Source organism: Tachyglossus aculeatus, chromosome 3 (genome assembly GCF_015852505.1).
Source record: "Tachyglossus aculeatus isolate mTacAcu1 chromosome 3, mTacAcu1.pri, whole genome shotgun sequence".
Lineage (NCBI taxonomy): Eukaryota > Metazoa > Chordata > Mammalia > Monotremata > Tachyglossidae > Tachyglossus > Tachyglossus aculeatus.
In genome coordinates, this window is record NC_052068.1 from 91712062 (window position 1) to 91727573 (window position 15512).

The 15512-nt window shown below is 45.2% G+C and overlaps 1 protein-coding gene across 9 annotated transcripts in view; it reads right to left on the reverse strand.

The window, feature by feature from the left end:
- CELF4 (CUGBP Elav-like family member 4) overlaps positions 1 to 12156 on the reverse strand; it is a 625491-nt gene extending 613335 nt beyond the window's left edge. For all 9 annotated transcript variants that reach the window (XM_038743590.1, XM_038743585.1, XM_038743588.1 and 6 more), the window contains exon 1: positions 11799 to 12156. In XM_038743590.1, coding sequence (XP_038599518.1) covers positions 11799 to 12078 — 280 coding nt within the window. In that variant the 5' untranslated portion in view covers positions 12079 to 12156. The remainder of the gene's footprint in view (positions 1 to 11798) is intronic.
- Positions 12157 to 15512: the final 3356 nt, after the last annotated feature.

Below are 15512 nucleotides of genomic sequence, written 5' to 3' on the forward strand. Positions count from 1 at the left end.
TAGGAGTAGGGAGAGTGCAGGGCACAGAAAGAGGGGGTGTTGGTGGAGGGACCGCTGCTTCTCCTTGTCTATTACTCCACAAGGGAAAGACAGGCAGCAGAACCGAAGGAAGCAGTATGGCCTAGTGGAAAGACCAGGTACTGGGAGTCAGAGGACCTGGGTTCTAATCCTGGCCCCTCCTCTGCTCTGCTGTGTGACCTCAGGCAAGTCACTAACATTATCTGTGCACCAGTTTCCTCATTTGTAAAATGGGAATTAATACTGTGAGCCCTATGTGGGGGAGGGACTGTGTCCAACACAATTATTTTGTATCTACCCCAGTGCTTAGTATAGTGCCCAGCATATAGTAAGCACTTAACAAATACCATAGAAACAAAACAAAAAACAAATGCATGGTCCCAGAGTCACAGATTTCCTTCCTCAGAGGTCATCCAGTAGTAACAGCTGCCATTGGGTGAATCACATAGAAACAGCATGTCCTATTCATTCATTCAATCGTATTTATTGAGCGCTTACTGTGTGCAGAGCACTGTACTAAGCGCTTGGGAAGTACAAGTTTGCAACATAACATAACATAACATGTCCTAGTGAAAAGAGCACGTCTGGGACTCAGAGGGTCTGGGTTCTAATCACTGATTCTCCCCTTTTCTGCTGTGTGACCTTGAGTAAGTCACTTAACTTCTCTAGACTTCAGTTTCCTCATCTGTGAAATGGGAATTCAATATCTGTTTTCCCTCTTCCTTAGACTGTGAGCCCGGTGTGGGACAGCAACTGTGTCTGACCCAATGATCTTGTGTCTATCCCAGCATTAAGCACAGTGCTTGGCACACAGTAATTATCATTATCATTATTATGCCCAATTATCATTATTATTAGAAAATCCACTCTCCATCCATTGAACCCCTCAATCTCAACCAGCTCAAAAGTCCCAAGAACGCAATGCTCCTTGCAAGGTGTTCACCATTCAGCATGACGACTGCAACCTGCCCTGGATGCCTGATTTTAGCGGGTGTGAAAGGATCCTCCTTGCTGCCTTTCAGACTTTTCGTCTTCCCATCAACTCTTAGCTCCTCCACCACTGGTTCTCTGCCAGCCTCGACCCAGCCAAATCGACATTACGACCTCAACGGGGAAGTGAATCAATGCCACCGTTTCATTTGGTTTGGTGTAATTTGGTGTTAACTTTGAGCATCCCCACTACCAGAATCCACTCTTCCCTCGCGGCCATCTCCCTCACGATGTGCAAATCCTCCCACCTCCCATAAGCCTAGTTTCCGATGTTTTGGGGTCTTTCTTTTACCTCCTACATCACTGACCAAAGAGCGATGGAAATCATTCCTGCGGCGCTTATGGGCCTGCTTTCCACTGCAGTTACAGGTCAACACCCGTGACAGTTTGCTACGCGTAAAAAGGCAGTTCGGGTTGCAATATATTCTACAGGCTTATGCTTATAGCTTCTTTCCACAGCTCTCCCTCACTCTGAGTAAGGTACCTTGGTCTTTATCTTCGATGGCCAATAGGGGTCAGGAATATCCCGGAAGAGTGTGACACTAGTTCTGTGGATAGCAAAGTTCAGGGACACGGGGGAGAAAACAGCAACAGCCGCAACCACAACCGATTCTACTGTAAATTTGGAATGTGTGATTGAATGAGTGAACGAATGAACTTATTAGAGATGGGAGAAAAAAAATCACTTTCCCCCCTCCAACGGTGATTATCAGAGGCGATTCTCCGATAAAATACAATGACAGATTAAGCGGAGTTAAAGACCTCGAAAAAGACGGACAGTGAAATGAGATTGCGTCTATCCTAAAAGGACAACCTGAGTCAAAGATCACCCTGGGTGTGGTGCGCTCCCGATGAACCAGCACAACACACTGGAGATTCTTCAAACGCAGGGAGGCTATCCCCACTGCTCAAGAAAAGATGTCGAAGACGGGGAAGATAGAAAGTCTGATCAAGTGAGTCTGCTGGAGCTCTGATCTTTCATTATTATTTATACCGTGCCAGGGTGTAAATGACACTTTACAAAGGCAAGACACAAGGCATTCTCTCTCAGGGATTGCTTTTCACATGCCCCAACTCTCGCTGTAATGGATTGCTGTGCATCGAGTTAAACTGGCTACACCTTTCCCCCTTTGCCCCAGATTGTTCTCCCTGAAATAAAACTAAACTAATTGGTGCAGAGAGAGAGAGTGTCTCAGGCTTATTTTCTTTTTTCATTTTATATCAGACGAGCTACAGCCATGTAAAAATATGGATTTGAAAGGAAGCTATGGCTAGATGTTTGACAGCCGCAAAGTGACTCGATTTCTCTGCGGACCGGGTGAGCATTTCCTGGGCTGTGGAGCTGGAAAGGGATGAACAGTGAACTCAATAGGTAAATGAAGCAGAGCCCCAAATTTAGTCCTTTTCTGGGACATTTCAAGCCCATTTAATCTGCAAGAGACAAGGACCCCTCTCCCAAAACCCATTCTGAGCAAGTGTTTGGAACATCTTTACCTCCTTATATTATTAGAATCGGTCAATACTATTAATATTACATGCAGATAATTTTGCAATTCCTGCCTTGTTCTGTATGATCATCAGTTACATTATATAGTGTCTGGTTATATTGGTCAACCAAGATATTGATATTATTAATAATGAATATCTATATTGTGACCTTTGTTCACACAACTGAATCACTCCTGTCGGGCTGTCAGATTGCTTTAAGAAGTATTGATAAGCCCATTACTAGGCTGCTACGTGCAATTTTAGGTGTATGATTTTCACTCACCTTAGCATCCTAGGCTAGAAATCTTATCCTTCGAATCTCTCGCTGTGTGGGGTGTGTGTGTGTGTGTGTGTGCGCGCGCGTGTGCGTGTGCGTATGTGTGCGTGTCTAATACCTCTCCTTCAAAACTGATCAAATAGTCAATTAGAGCATTATGGAGATGAGCCATAATCAGGGGATTTCTACAAACACACTGCGATATATCTTTTGATCTTTTGACAGTCCTCTTCCCCCAGGATGCTGGTACCTAAGCTCTGCTTTATAAGGATATGATTAGGTTGACGCTGCTTTCTACATTTACCTGCAAGTAGCCACCCAAATCACCATAGCCCAGAGGAGTATCAATCCTGGCTGAGAACTAGTGACCTGAGAGCTTTGAATCCATGGGTAACTCTCTGATCTTGGGCTGGAGAAGAGGTCCCGCCAGCCTCAGTTTTCTCACCTGGGAACTCGGGAGAAGGCCACCCTATCTACCTCTCACCAGCGAGAAGAGGGTTAGGCTGTGCTGCAGAACAGCCATGATATCTCCCCCTCCTAAATAATAATGAAGCAGATTTTATGCTGAGTTTTATCATGAATGATTCTATTACATAATGGGATCGAAAATAATCAATCTGAGAGAGATTCTATTTACGTACAGTGCATATGGATTCACGAGCTTCATTTGTAGCTACGTGCTTATGCATATATCCACATTTACAACAGTGTTTGTGCACCACACTCCAGATATTTACGTGAGGAGCTGTGAACTGAACACAGTCAGAGCCTGCTGCTTCTAACAACCAAGTTTGCAACAGTCCATTTTTGCTCTGATAAAAAGACATGCTGGTCAGGGACACCTCTATCAAAACACCCTCCCAGCTCTCCACAAAATCTTCGGACCCCTCAGACAGTTGTATGAATAAACCAGACATGGATTAATTAGGTGTGACTACATCATTAAATTAGAATAATGAACAAACAGCTACGAATCACACTCTACTCCGCACAGAATGACTCCTTGTGTGGCTTTCAAGCGAAGACACCTGTCAGTTTCATCCAAGATCAAATTTCTGCTATCCCTGCTGCCTTTGAGAAGTTGCTTGTCTAGCTACACTACCTAGGAGTTATACACTGTGCACACATTCATGTCTATTGGCATTGTTCCCCCCACTTCAAACCCAGATAAAACCACCTCAATTGGAGTCTTTCAGGATTTTGAACAGGGAATATGAGAGCGAAGGTGCCAAGAATGTATAAATCCATATTTGAATAAGTTCCGGCTAGTGGATTTAGCTTCTTTAGATCTTTCGATACTTAGGTGTGTGCAAACACACAAACCCCCCCCACACACATGCAGATACACCTTTTCTATCTCCAGGAATGTGTTCATCAAATCCAGACTCTCCTTCATTGGTGAACAAACACCCTTGAGTTCATTTTCACAAATGATGGCAGAACCTAACTGGCCCGCAGAAAAGACATCTCAAAAAGACAATTGCCCTAGGAAATGGAAAAGGCTTAGAAAGGCCTTCCTGCCTTCATTAAAGAAGTTAATATCAACAGATAAATAGGAGAGGGACACTGAAGGCTCTATGCCTCTGGTTGAGCTGCCGAACATTTCTAATGCATCAGAAGGTTTTGTTACTAAGAATCTGTAAAGTATCTATAAACCTTTGATCTGTAGCCAGTTTGAACAAAGGTGATAATTAATTAAAGGAAAGTGCATTGCCATGGGGTAACATCATGGTCACTTTATACCCTGTCCTGGGCTGGTTCAGGGAAATCACTGTCAATCAAAGCCTTGCTGGGAGCCGGTTCATTATCAATGTTTTTCTCATGCTTTAATCAATATTTTTGGCTGCTCCCTTCTGACAAAGCTAACACAGTGTCTAAATCTATAAGGGTATCTATTCATTTACATTAAAGAGATAGCCACGTATGATTTCCTTTCTAAGTTCCTAGGTGCCACTGTGTTTGAGAGCTATCAGTCCGTTTTTTTGGCAGAAAGCTATCTAGGTAACCTGCCACTGCTTAGAGAGGGGGGAAAAATCAGTTGTTGAGAATGTACACATTAAGAAAAAGAAGGAAAAAACAACACACCCACACTCAATCTGCATTTACCTAGGTGCTATATTGAGGCAGTGGCACAAATTGATAAAAAGCAAAGAAATTCAAAGTTCAGCCTGACACCCTGTCTTTAATTCATACTGCTGTGGGCAGGTATTGCACCACTAAGAGTGTATTAGCATCAGACATTGATCTGCGGCTACTCCTCGGAAGGTTGGCATACAGCTGGCAGGGGTTAGGACAGCCACCTTGCAGTCCTCCACCCCTCTCTTACTAGTCCCATATCAACTGGTAGGGGTTATAAGGAGGACAATAGATCAGCGTCTAAAATTCCTCTGAAACCCCCTTTTTTTGCTCTCTTTCCACCTAAGCTTCCAGGACTTGCTGCCACCCATCTTGCCATGGGCATACGCATGGGGCGTTTAACCTCATCATCTCAGCAGGCTCTATTTTGAATAGTGGTTTCCGGTCCTCACAGTGCGTTTCGGGGTTCAGTTGGAATCGAGAAAATCCTAACTGCCCTGGTGAATTCAGGAGTCATTGGACTGGACCTTAATATTAGGCTAGATGGGTAAGTAAATACACACTTAGAACCTTTGCACCAGAAAGGGGGGCAGTGACGTCAATGCGACGGTGACTCAGACAGTCAGGCAATGGGGATACAAACTTCACCTTTTCTGCCATCAGAAGAAACATAACTGTCACCGTAGAAGGGCCTATGTTCCTTTGGCTTAATTGAGCTAGGCAATTCTGTGGCATCTCTCTCTTTGTCTCTCCCTCTGTCTGTGTCCATCTCTTCCCCATCTCTCTTTCTCTTCTCTCTCTCTTTCTCTGTCTCTCTCTCTCTGTCTCTATATATAGAAGGAATATATATAAATATATATACATATTTGTCTATTTGTCTGGAGGGTAGGGAATTTGTGAATAAAATTGTCTAGGGACTGAGGCTGCAAGCTAGAGAGAGAGAGGTGACACCTAGGCCAGGCAAGGGGCCTTTCTTCCGGAGAGGGGCGCTCTGCGGCAGTTCTGGAGGTTACTTCTAAAACTCAGTCGAACTGCGGAAATACAGGCAGAGATACTTTTTCTGGTGGCTGAAAGACTGACAGTGGAGCCGAATCCAAATCTGATTCTATGTCATCATTACAGTCTTCTTGGACCAGGTGACAGACTGGCTTACACATGCAGGAAAACAAGCCAGTTACAACTCCACTGGCATTCTTCTCCACAAATCTGCAAGACTACGGGGCATTCCCCAGCTCCTCAGAATACACATGTCCATTACTGTGACCCTCCATTACCCCCCTTTATACACACACACACACACACACACACACACACACACACACACATTCCTAGGTTCTTCTCTGCTCTTTCTCAGAGACCATAGGAGCCAACAGGAGATTACCCACTTTCTTCACTCCATGCTCTCTGCTCCTGACTGGCATTTCTACTGGATAACTTCAATTTCCTCTTTCCTTTAGATCCAGGGCCCGGTTACCAGTCCCCGATTTTCTCTCAACTCCACCCCTCCCATGCAAAATCCGCCTGGCTATAATCCTTCCTCTCCCTTTCTGTTACTACACCTCGGTCCTACGCAGCCTGTTTTTCCATCTCCCTCCAGCGAGGTACATATGCGATTCTTTCAGGCCCTCCTGTTTCACGAGAAGCAGCTATTTCACTGAAACGAGTCTGTATTCATCTCTGATTTGTCTTTCCATGTAAATAGCCCTAAGTCACATAGACCCATCATTCCCTAATAGTGTGCATAAATGTCAGTCGAAAAAGAGAATGGAAAGAAAGCCGGGTCCAGGTTGCAGGGCTGCAGGGATACAGAGGGAGCAGTATCAGTGAAGGACAACTTCTTTGGGGCAGTGGTTTGGGGGGCACATTGAGAACTTTGGAAACAAACTAAGGACGGATGTAACCACCCTTTAAATTTTAACTTCCCTTGAAAGATGGTTTTAAGCAAAATAAATGTTTTTCAGGTAACTTCAAAGACCAAACATATTCAAGATTAAGTCGTGACGATTTCACTCCAAAATGAGCATTATCATCATTGTACCCTAGACCGTCTTAGCAAGGTGGGGAGAAATGAGTTAAAATCTAAAGGCTGAAGAATACAAAGAAAACTAGCCCAGAGTTCATATATGGATATGGATTATATGCTCATATCTAGGCAGCCATAGAGATGTCAGGTTATGTGAGTTTGTTCAACTGTAGGTGTAAACATGAATACCATAAGAGGGTATATGAATGATCAATGTACACACATGCAGTGCAAGTAAATCTCTCTCTATTAAAGGCACCAATCTGATTCTGGATTCCCCCATTCTGGAAGGAAATTATTATCTCCACCCGAAAATTTCAGATTTTATTTATTTTTCTTTTTGGGTTCATTTGTGCTTGTCTCTCAGTGAAAGTTATATGGTTCTGGTTGGTATTTTAGTACCGCCCCAATCTCCCTCTCTGGTGCTTAGAAGGCAAGCATTACATTTCAATTATTTAGATGGATATTCTGTTATTCAGCCCCTGCATTTCCTCCTTTCTTCTTTCCTCTTCATAACGGAGTTCTCATTTTCCAAAGTCATTTTTTTTTCTTTTAATTCACTGTAATTGGTCCCAGGTTTATTTTCAGGTTTTCTTGTCACTTATCTACCCAGAAAACAATAATCTGATTGAGACTGAATATGCTTCAATTCATGTATCTACAAGCAAAGAAAAGGAAAAAAAAAGCTCTCAGCTACACTATAACGAATGGAAGCCTGATGTTCTAATAGATGAAATGTCATAAATGCAAAGAATAGGCATGATTTAAAGAAGGCAGCTAATCAAAAAAAAATTCACCAACAAGGGGTTTTATGAATTCCCCAGATCTGGATGTGTTTACTGTTGGAGAGATTAAGGTGTGAATAGGATGATGATCATATTTGAACTCTGACTAAACTCTGCTTCTTGTTTTCAAAAATCATTTGAGATTTTATTTTCATTTAAGGTGAAATTAAAGTGTTGGAGGCTGAGGCATTATGCAGGATGCTGATTCTTGCTTTAAAAACTAGTTAAGTGAATTCACCTCCATGCAGTTTGGTAAATTTCAGTTAGCAGTGGAAACTCAGACACAGATCTATTCTGACTGCTTAAATAGATAGAATATTAAGGGGACCTGAGTGTTCAGATTAAAATGCAGTGCAGGCCTTGGATACAAATAAACCCCAGTAGTAAAGGTTGTTTAAGTCTTTTAGGCTTGGGGCATTCCTATATTTAGATTACATTAATTCATAAATATACTAAATACCATTTATATTGGACTTAAATGGCTTCAGAGATAACGCATTATAATATGGCTGTCCAGAGAGCACTAACCTTTATGTATCCCAGTTACTCAGTCTTTAAGCCTACTACACTGCTAGACAAGACTGAAGTTATGAATGGATTGTTAAATTGCTCATGTGTGATTAACCAACTCTGCATGTGTTTGTGGAAGTGTATTTGTGCCTGTGGGTTGGTCGCTGCCTCTGTATGTCCCCACAGAACTCCACAAAATCCGCTAGGAAAGAGGGAGGAGAGAGGGAAAAAGAGAGAGACAGAGACAGAGACAGAGACGGAGACAGAGACAGAGACGCAGAGAGTGCGAACACTATCCTTTTTCAAGAAGGGAAAAGCCTACCACAAGGGGAAACCATGGGATGTAATCTCACCCATCCTGACACTGGGAGCTCCATTGGTTCAGTCTAATCACTAGTACGATTCTTCCCAGCAAAGCTGATCTTTTAAAAAGTATTTTTGATTTGTCTCCAAGACCAAATGACTCAAAGAACCTGAGACTTTACACTAGTCGTCCATTCCTCCCACCCACGACCCCTCCTTAAATTACTGTCTGAGTACGAGATTAAGAATTTATCTTTACAACTATCAGTGTCAATTTTCGTCCTACCCCCATTACAAATGCCTATTGACTTCCTCAAAGGACACTGTTTCCCTGATAATGGGACATCTACCAAAGTACCCTCCCAGCCCCCACCTCCCCCAATTTCACTTGGGCTAATTCTCCTGGTTCATCCCAACACTGTAAACGCACGGTAACTCCGTTAACCCTTGGGTAGACTTCACCTGGCTATGTTAACGGCAGGAAGGCATCTAAGTCAGATCTATCAAGCGTATTTTTCCAATCAATTCACAGCCACTAGATATTGTTTCTCAGACTGGATCTCCTGTTCTCTGCCTTTGAGCAACCACAACTGGTTCATTATAAGTTGGAAATTCAATAAAGGCTGAGCGAGATGCATAATCTATTCCTCATTCATGCCTTAACAAAAGGGTCTGTTTTAATACTTTGTCTCATATTGTTAATTTAGGGGTGCGGGGGGAAAAAAGAAGTGGGGGGACTGAGAGCCAAATGCAAGCCTCATTCTTCAAAGTCCCTTCATGCTTTTTGGCTTAACAGTAATTAATCACCAGTGGCAAGCAAGTAATTTTTTTTTCCAGGTAGCCAGAGGCACATTTTTATCAGAATTAGCTAATAAATCAGCAGCATCACCGAAGGAGGAGTTCAAACTCTTCTCGGATTGAATGAAACAGATCTGGAAAACTGTCTCATTTATTTAGCGCTCTCTGAAGCTTCAAGGGGCTGTCATTTACACACTAGCCCAGGCTATAAAAAAATGATTATAACAAAGATTCAGAAGTTTCGTTGGGATAAAATTATTCTCCGGTTCCGAGGCAAGCTGCTGCAGTTAGAGGGCTGAAAGGATCTCTTCCACCTGGATTTTCAATGTCTGCAGATCCTTAGGTGGAAATATTTAAGGAAATGAAGTGGAATTTATTCCAAGCATTTTTACTAAACAGAAGAATCCCAAACACCGTGCTTCCTCTTCATAATACCAATGATTTTGTAAATTGTAAGCAATAATTTCTAAGTATATGGACAAAAAAACCCACAACAGGATTAGACATGAAAAATGGAAATATGATGAAAAGTTTTCACTGATCCTGAAGAAAAAAAAATAGAGATACTTTCCTCTTTTCCCAGATTTACTGTGAAATCTCAGTGTTAGAGCCTGTTTCTCACATTAAGGATTGTTAAACTTAAAAAATCTTATACCATTCATAGATAACCTATTAGCATCCGACCTTCTCTATTAAACCGAAAGGACTTTGCTTTCAATGCTTATTTTTATCGATAACTCATTTAAGCATTAAACATAAAGAGCTAACCTTGGTGTGTTTCTAGGAAGCTTGATAGCATGCTGAAACACCTTTAAGGATATACTTAATCCGTGAAAAATGCAAAAAAAAAAAAACCCACCAAAAAACCTAACTGGAATTTACCCCCACTTCTTCCCCAATATCTAAAAGAACTGACATTTTCTCTACCTTGACTAAGGGCTCTTTTTTTCCTAATCTGGTAAATTTCCATTCTGCTATGTTTTTGTGTTCCTCAACATGCCATTAACTTTGAGATTTGCTACTCAGCAGGAATGCTGAAAGATGTTAAAGTCAATAAAACTGCTCTTTGGGACTCCAACTATTCAGAGTTTGGATGTGAAGCCGGGTTTGGTCTGAGGTGAGATTGAAAGCTGCCATTTACAAAAACTAACACTCACATGCACTGTACTTAGAGTACGAGTCAACCAACCAACCCTCTTCCCGCTCTGGTATAGCAAAGGACAGTCTTGCTTTCTGAGGTCTAAATCTCCAGCGTTGAAATATCACTTTCAGTATCTATCTTGATTGTGTTTATTCAAATGGGTCTTAGATGTAAATGGCCGACAATTCACTAAATTTAGCATTACTTTCATGCTTCCCGATCTATCTCTCTGAAAGCATTTAACTTGCCCACATCTCTCAGGGTCCTATTAATCCAAACTGCACATCTTATACATTACTGCTATGGAGGAAGCATTGGCAAATTCCGCCCACACGCCCTGTTTCACTAAGCATGTTCTGAGCTGTGCCTTAAAAAGACGGAAACAGGAATACTGCAGAAATTCCCATTGCACTCCCTAAAAAAGTTACTGCTTTTTTTTCTGCTCTCTCTTCCTTCCCCAAAAGTATTGCCCAGAGAATGGATACTTCACAGGAGAGTGAGATGATATACTACGAGGAACTACAAGCAGGGTTGAGATTGATCTTGTGGCCGAAATTGCTCTCCTTTAAAAATGCAGAGGGAACATATTATATATGTGTGTGTGTCTGTGTGTCTGTGTGTACATCTATATGTGATTATATATGTATGCATGTATGTGTGTGTATTTCAAGCCCGATCTTCCCTTGCTGGCAGCTCGCACTGTTTTTCCTGGGTTTCTTTCTGGATGGGTTTCGTTTGTCGCTTCTTCCCCGTGCTTTGTCACTCATGGCTTCAAATATCCAACTCAACCCTCTTTTGGCAGGTCACTCATGCATGAACATTGAATAAGCAAGAGAGTTTACCGATCAAAAGAGGGACGGGGAGAAAATACCTTTTTTTAAAAAAAAATCTTCACGGCTATGTTGTTACTACTATGCCCTACTATGCCACAAGAGGGGAAAAAAAAATGCTCCCTTAGTGTTTTCAGCACCACCGAAGTGGACAGCACGCTTGGCTTTCCCCCCCACCCCACCTCCCTGTCTGCACCCCGTCTTCTCTCCCTCCCCCCCCAATCTCAGCTGTCTCTCCGAGGCTCTCTACTATATACAGTGACCCCCCCTTCCCCGGACCCAGAGTCAACGCAACCACCGAAATCCAGCACCTCTCTCCTCACCCTGCTTTTTTCTCTTGAGGGACCCCCCTCCCCCCCCGCTGCTCCCACCTTCCCTCCTCCTCCTCCGCCCCCCGTATTAACATCCCCTCCCCCCAACAGACACACACACACACACACACACCACACACCCCTCTTCTCCCCCTTCTCCTCCTCCCTCACCCACCTCCTCCTCACCCAGGATGGTTGTTGTTTTTTTCTCTTTCTTTCATTGCAAAGTTAAGGAAATTGATGCCAACCTTTATGCATGCCGGTGAACCTGTCCTTCAGCACCGTCAGCTCATAAATCTTGCCAAACTCCTCGAAGAGGGGCTTCAGATCCTTCTCGTCCAGGTTGCGGGGGATCTGCCCAATGAACAGCTTAATGGCATCATGGTCTTTCATGGGGATGGTAGACTGACTCCCGGGGCTGTGGTTTAATCCGTTCAAGTGCCCGTTGGTGCCTGGGCTGCTATGATTGTTACTGAGGCTGGTATTGTCTGGCTGTCCGTTTGCTAACGTAGCCATCTTTATATACATAGAGAAATCTTCTTTCCTTTTATTCTTTCTCTCTCACTCTCTCACTCCCTCTCTCTCGCCCTCTCGCTCTCACACACACACATACACACACTCCCTCTCTCGCTCTCTGCTCTTTCTGGATCTCGTTCTCTCTGCCTCGTTCTCTCCTCTTTCTCTCTCTCTCTCTCTCTCTCCCTCCCTCCCTCTCTTTCTTTCCCTCTCTCTTCCTCTCCCTCCTTCTCTCTCCCCCGTCTCTCTCCTTCTCTCTCTCCCTAGGTCTGATCTGCTTTTTTTTTTTTTACATTGAACAGACAGGATCTCTGTCCTTTCCGTTTAAACAGGCTGGACCGGTTCAACTTCCCAGCCAGACTAGGGGGTGGGGGTGGGGGGGTGGGTGCCTGGAAAAAGGGGGGCGGTGGAAGGACGGCCAACGAGGAGAGGAGGGAGGGAGGGATTGGGGGAGACAGGGGTGGGAGAGAGCTGGGGGAGGGGGGCCTGGTTTTCGTCTGCTGCGCTCCCCCCGCCCCCCCACCTCCCCCTGTCTGCTAGCCCCGGAGAGGTTCAGTGGTACCGTCCAAGACAGCCCCTGGCTATAAATAGCGCCAGGCGCATGGCTCTTTGGGAGACAGTCAATGGCCATTGTGCCGGTTGAGTGTGGAGGAGCGGGTGCATTTTAGGAACCGGGCTTCCTCGCCTTCTTTCTCCCTCTTTATCAATAACACTCTGCACCTGCCGCTGCTGCAGTTTTTTTTCAAAGACACATAGGGGTAGGGTCTGGCGCTGTTGTTTTTTCTTTCGGAGACCACCGACAGAGATGCATCGTTGCATTTAGGGGAGAGAGAGAGAAAAGGAGGGAGAGGGAGGGAGGGAGAGTCTCAGCGAGGGAGTCCTAGAGGAGCGATTCTCTCCTTCTTATTTATTCATTCGTTTGGAACGGGGAAGTCTGGCCACTGTGGACCATTTCTTTAGGCGATCGGACATTGTCCCTCTCTGACCGTAGCTTCACAACCCATAAGCATCAAAAACAGCCGAGTGTATAGGTTATCTTATAGATCGGAGGTATATAAAATAATGATGGCATGTGTTAAGTGCTTCCTATGTGCCAAGCACTGTTCTAAGCGCTGATATAGGTATCGGCATCGCCTCTCCCTTCTCCGTCTGCATCTCTCTTCCCGTCTCTGTCCCTGTTTCGGTCTTTTTCCTCCTCTGGGGCGGATTTTCCGCGGCCCCGGGCTGGGTCTGGGGAGGGGCCAGTCCTGGGGCTGGGGAGACCTGACGGCCGCTTCTCCTGTCTCCTTTGCTTCCCATCTTCGAGCGGCTTCGGGTCGGGGGAGGTGCCTGGGGGCTTGAGCGCTCCTGCAATAACAATAATAATAATAATGTTGGTATTTGTTAAGCGCTATGTGCCAAGCACTGTCCTAAGCGCTGGGATAGGTACAAGGCCATCAGGTTGTCCCACTTGGGGCTCACAGCCTGGATCCCCATTTTCCAGACGAGGGAACTGAGGCCCAGAGAAGTGACGTGACTTGTCCAAAGGCACCCAGCTGACAAGTGGCGGGGCGGGATTAGAACCCACGACCTCTGACTCCCAAGCCCGGGCGCTTGCCACTAAGCCGATATAGATAGACCAAAGGAGCAGACTGCGATGGCCGGATGGTTGTCGCCTGTACGGTCCTTTCCGATCGCCCCCGCTTCTCTGCCGATGGCCCACGGGGCTGCTCCGGCCGGGGCGAGCGTCGCCTGATTCCTGGCTCCCGGGGGAGGGGGAAGCGGGGTGGGGGGTCGAGGGGAAGGCCTGGATGGGGGTGGGTCTGGAGTTGGGTGGGAGGACCCCCTCCATCCCCCCAAATCACCTCGAACTCCAGCCTGCACCCAAAGCCAGGGCCAGCGGGAGCCGCGACTTTGGAGACGATTTCAGCTCTGGGGTTCGGGCTGAATTTTTCTTTTAGTTTCTGCTTCTTTCTTTTCTTTGCTTTCGGGGCGGATCTCTTTCCCCGCTTTTTTTTCCTCTCGAAATATGACCACGCACAAAAACACACGCGCGGACGGTTGTATCTACAGAGACACACGCATACTTCCACGGTCTCACTCATACCCATCCGTGCACGAATACCTCTGGGGATGCATAAATACACACCCAGAAGCACGCAATCACACATGCATACAGGCAGCTGAATTTCCCTCTGGACAGACACGCATGCATGCATATATACATGCAAACATACATACATACATACATACAAACAAACGCGGGATTCTGCATCCCTACAGAGCCCACGCGGCCGCCCCGCCGGAGCCGGGAGCCGGTCTGGAAAGTCGGGGGGCGAGGGGAGAGGGATGGAGTCGCACGTGCTCTGGGAAAATCAGAGCGGTCCGGGAGATCGTCCCCTCCCTCCCTTTACCCCTAAGTCTCCCGTCACCCTGTTTGATTTCCATGATATCGTATTTTAAGCCGCCGGGTCCCTCTTGGTCCATCCTATGGGCACAAACCTGTCTGTGCGCTTCAATCGCGGATTTGAAATTAGGGGAGCGTTTTAGGACGGATCCTTAAAAGGGGGGGTGGTTGTGCTGGGGAGTGGGTGCCGCTGGATTATGTCATAGCAGTCCTAGCGATTCCTACAGGTCAGTGTATCTCTCCCTTCCCACTTGAATTCATGCAGAATCTAGGATTTCCGTGGGGACGCTGGGCTCCTCCATGGGAGGTCACTGGAGAAGACGGAAGGCAGCAACTTTGCCTAAGATCTCCCTGAGAGTGACCTGCTCTGGGAATCTGCTCTTGGGAAGCCCGTCCCCAGAACTCGGTTCGTTTTCCGCCCCTCTGTTCCTTCCCCTTGGGTCTTTGACAGTCAGTGTTCCCGGGGAATAGCATGGGAAAGGGAATCAAGAAAGAGAAAATGTGACTGTGTGTGTGTGTGTGTGTGTGTGTGTGTGCGTACTGGTCAGATCTACACCTCTTTCACCGGCGGTTGCCTGGGGTGAATTATTCAAGGCTGTTTGGTTATTCACATATTTGAAATAATAAGAGAAGCTGCTACCATAAAATACCTAGTCTTCTTAAAGAAGAGGATGACTCATTATTGCTAAAGCTTAGAAAGTTAATTTATCCAGATACCCAAATTTGTTCAGTTCTATTTTGTTCACATAATATAGTTCACACAATGTCCCTCTCTGCCCCACAACCCTCCATTTCTTCTTTTCTTAGAAAAGGACCAAACTTGGTACAGTGGATGCTTTTTTAACAAAAAAATCACGCTCTCCTCACCTCTACCTGCATCGCACCCCAGCATTTAGCACAGTGCTTGATGCGTAGTAAGCGTTAGGCAAACCCCCACTTAGTATTATTATTAGTATCACTGCAGTCCACGTCTTGTAAACCTCTGACGATTTTGCACCTCCGTGGGTTCCTCCTTCCTAGACTAAGGTGTGTTGATGTCACAACCCAAATAATCTACCCT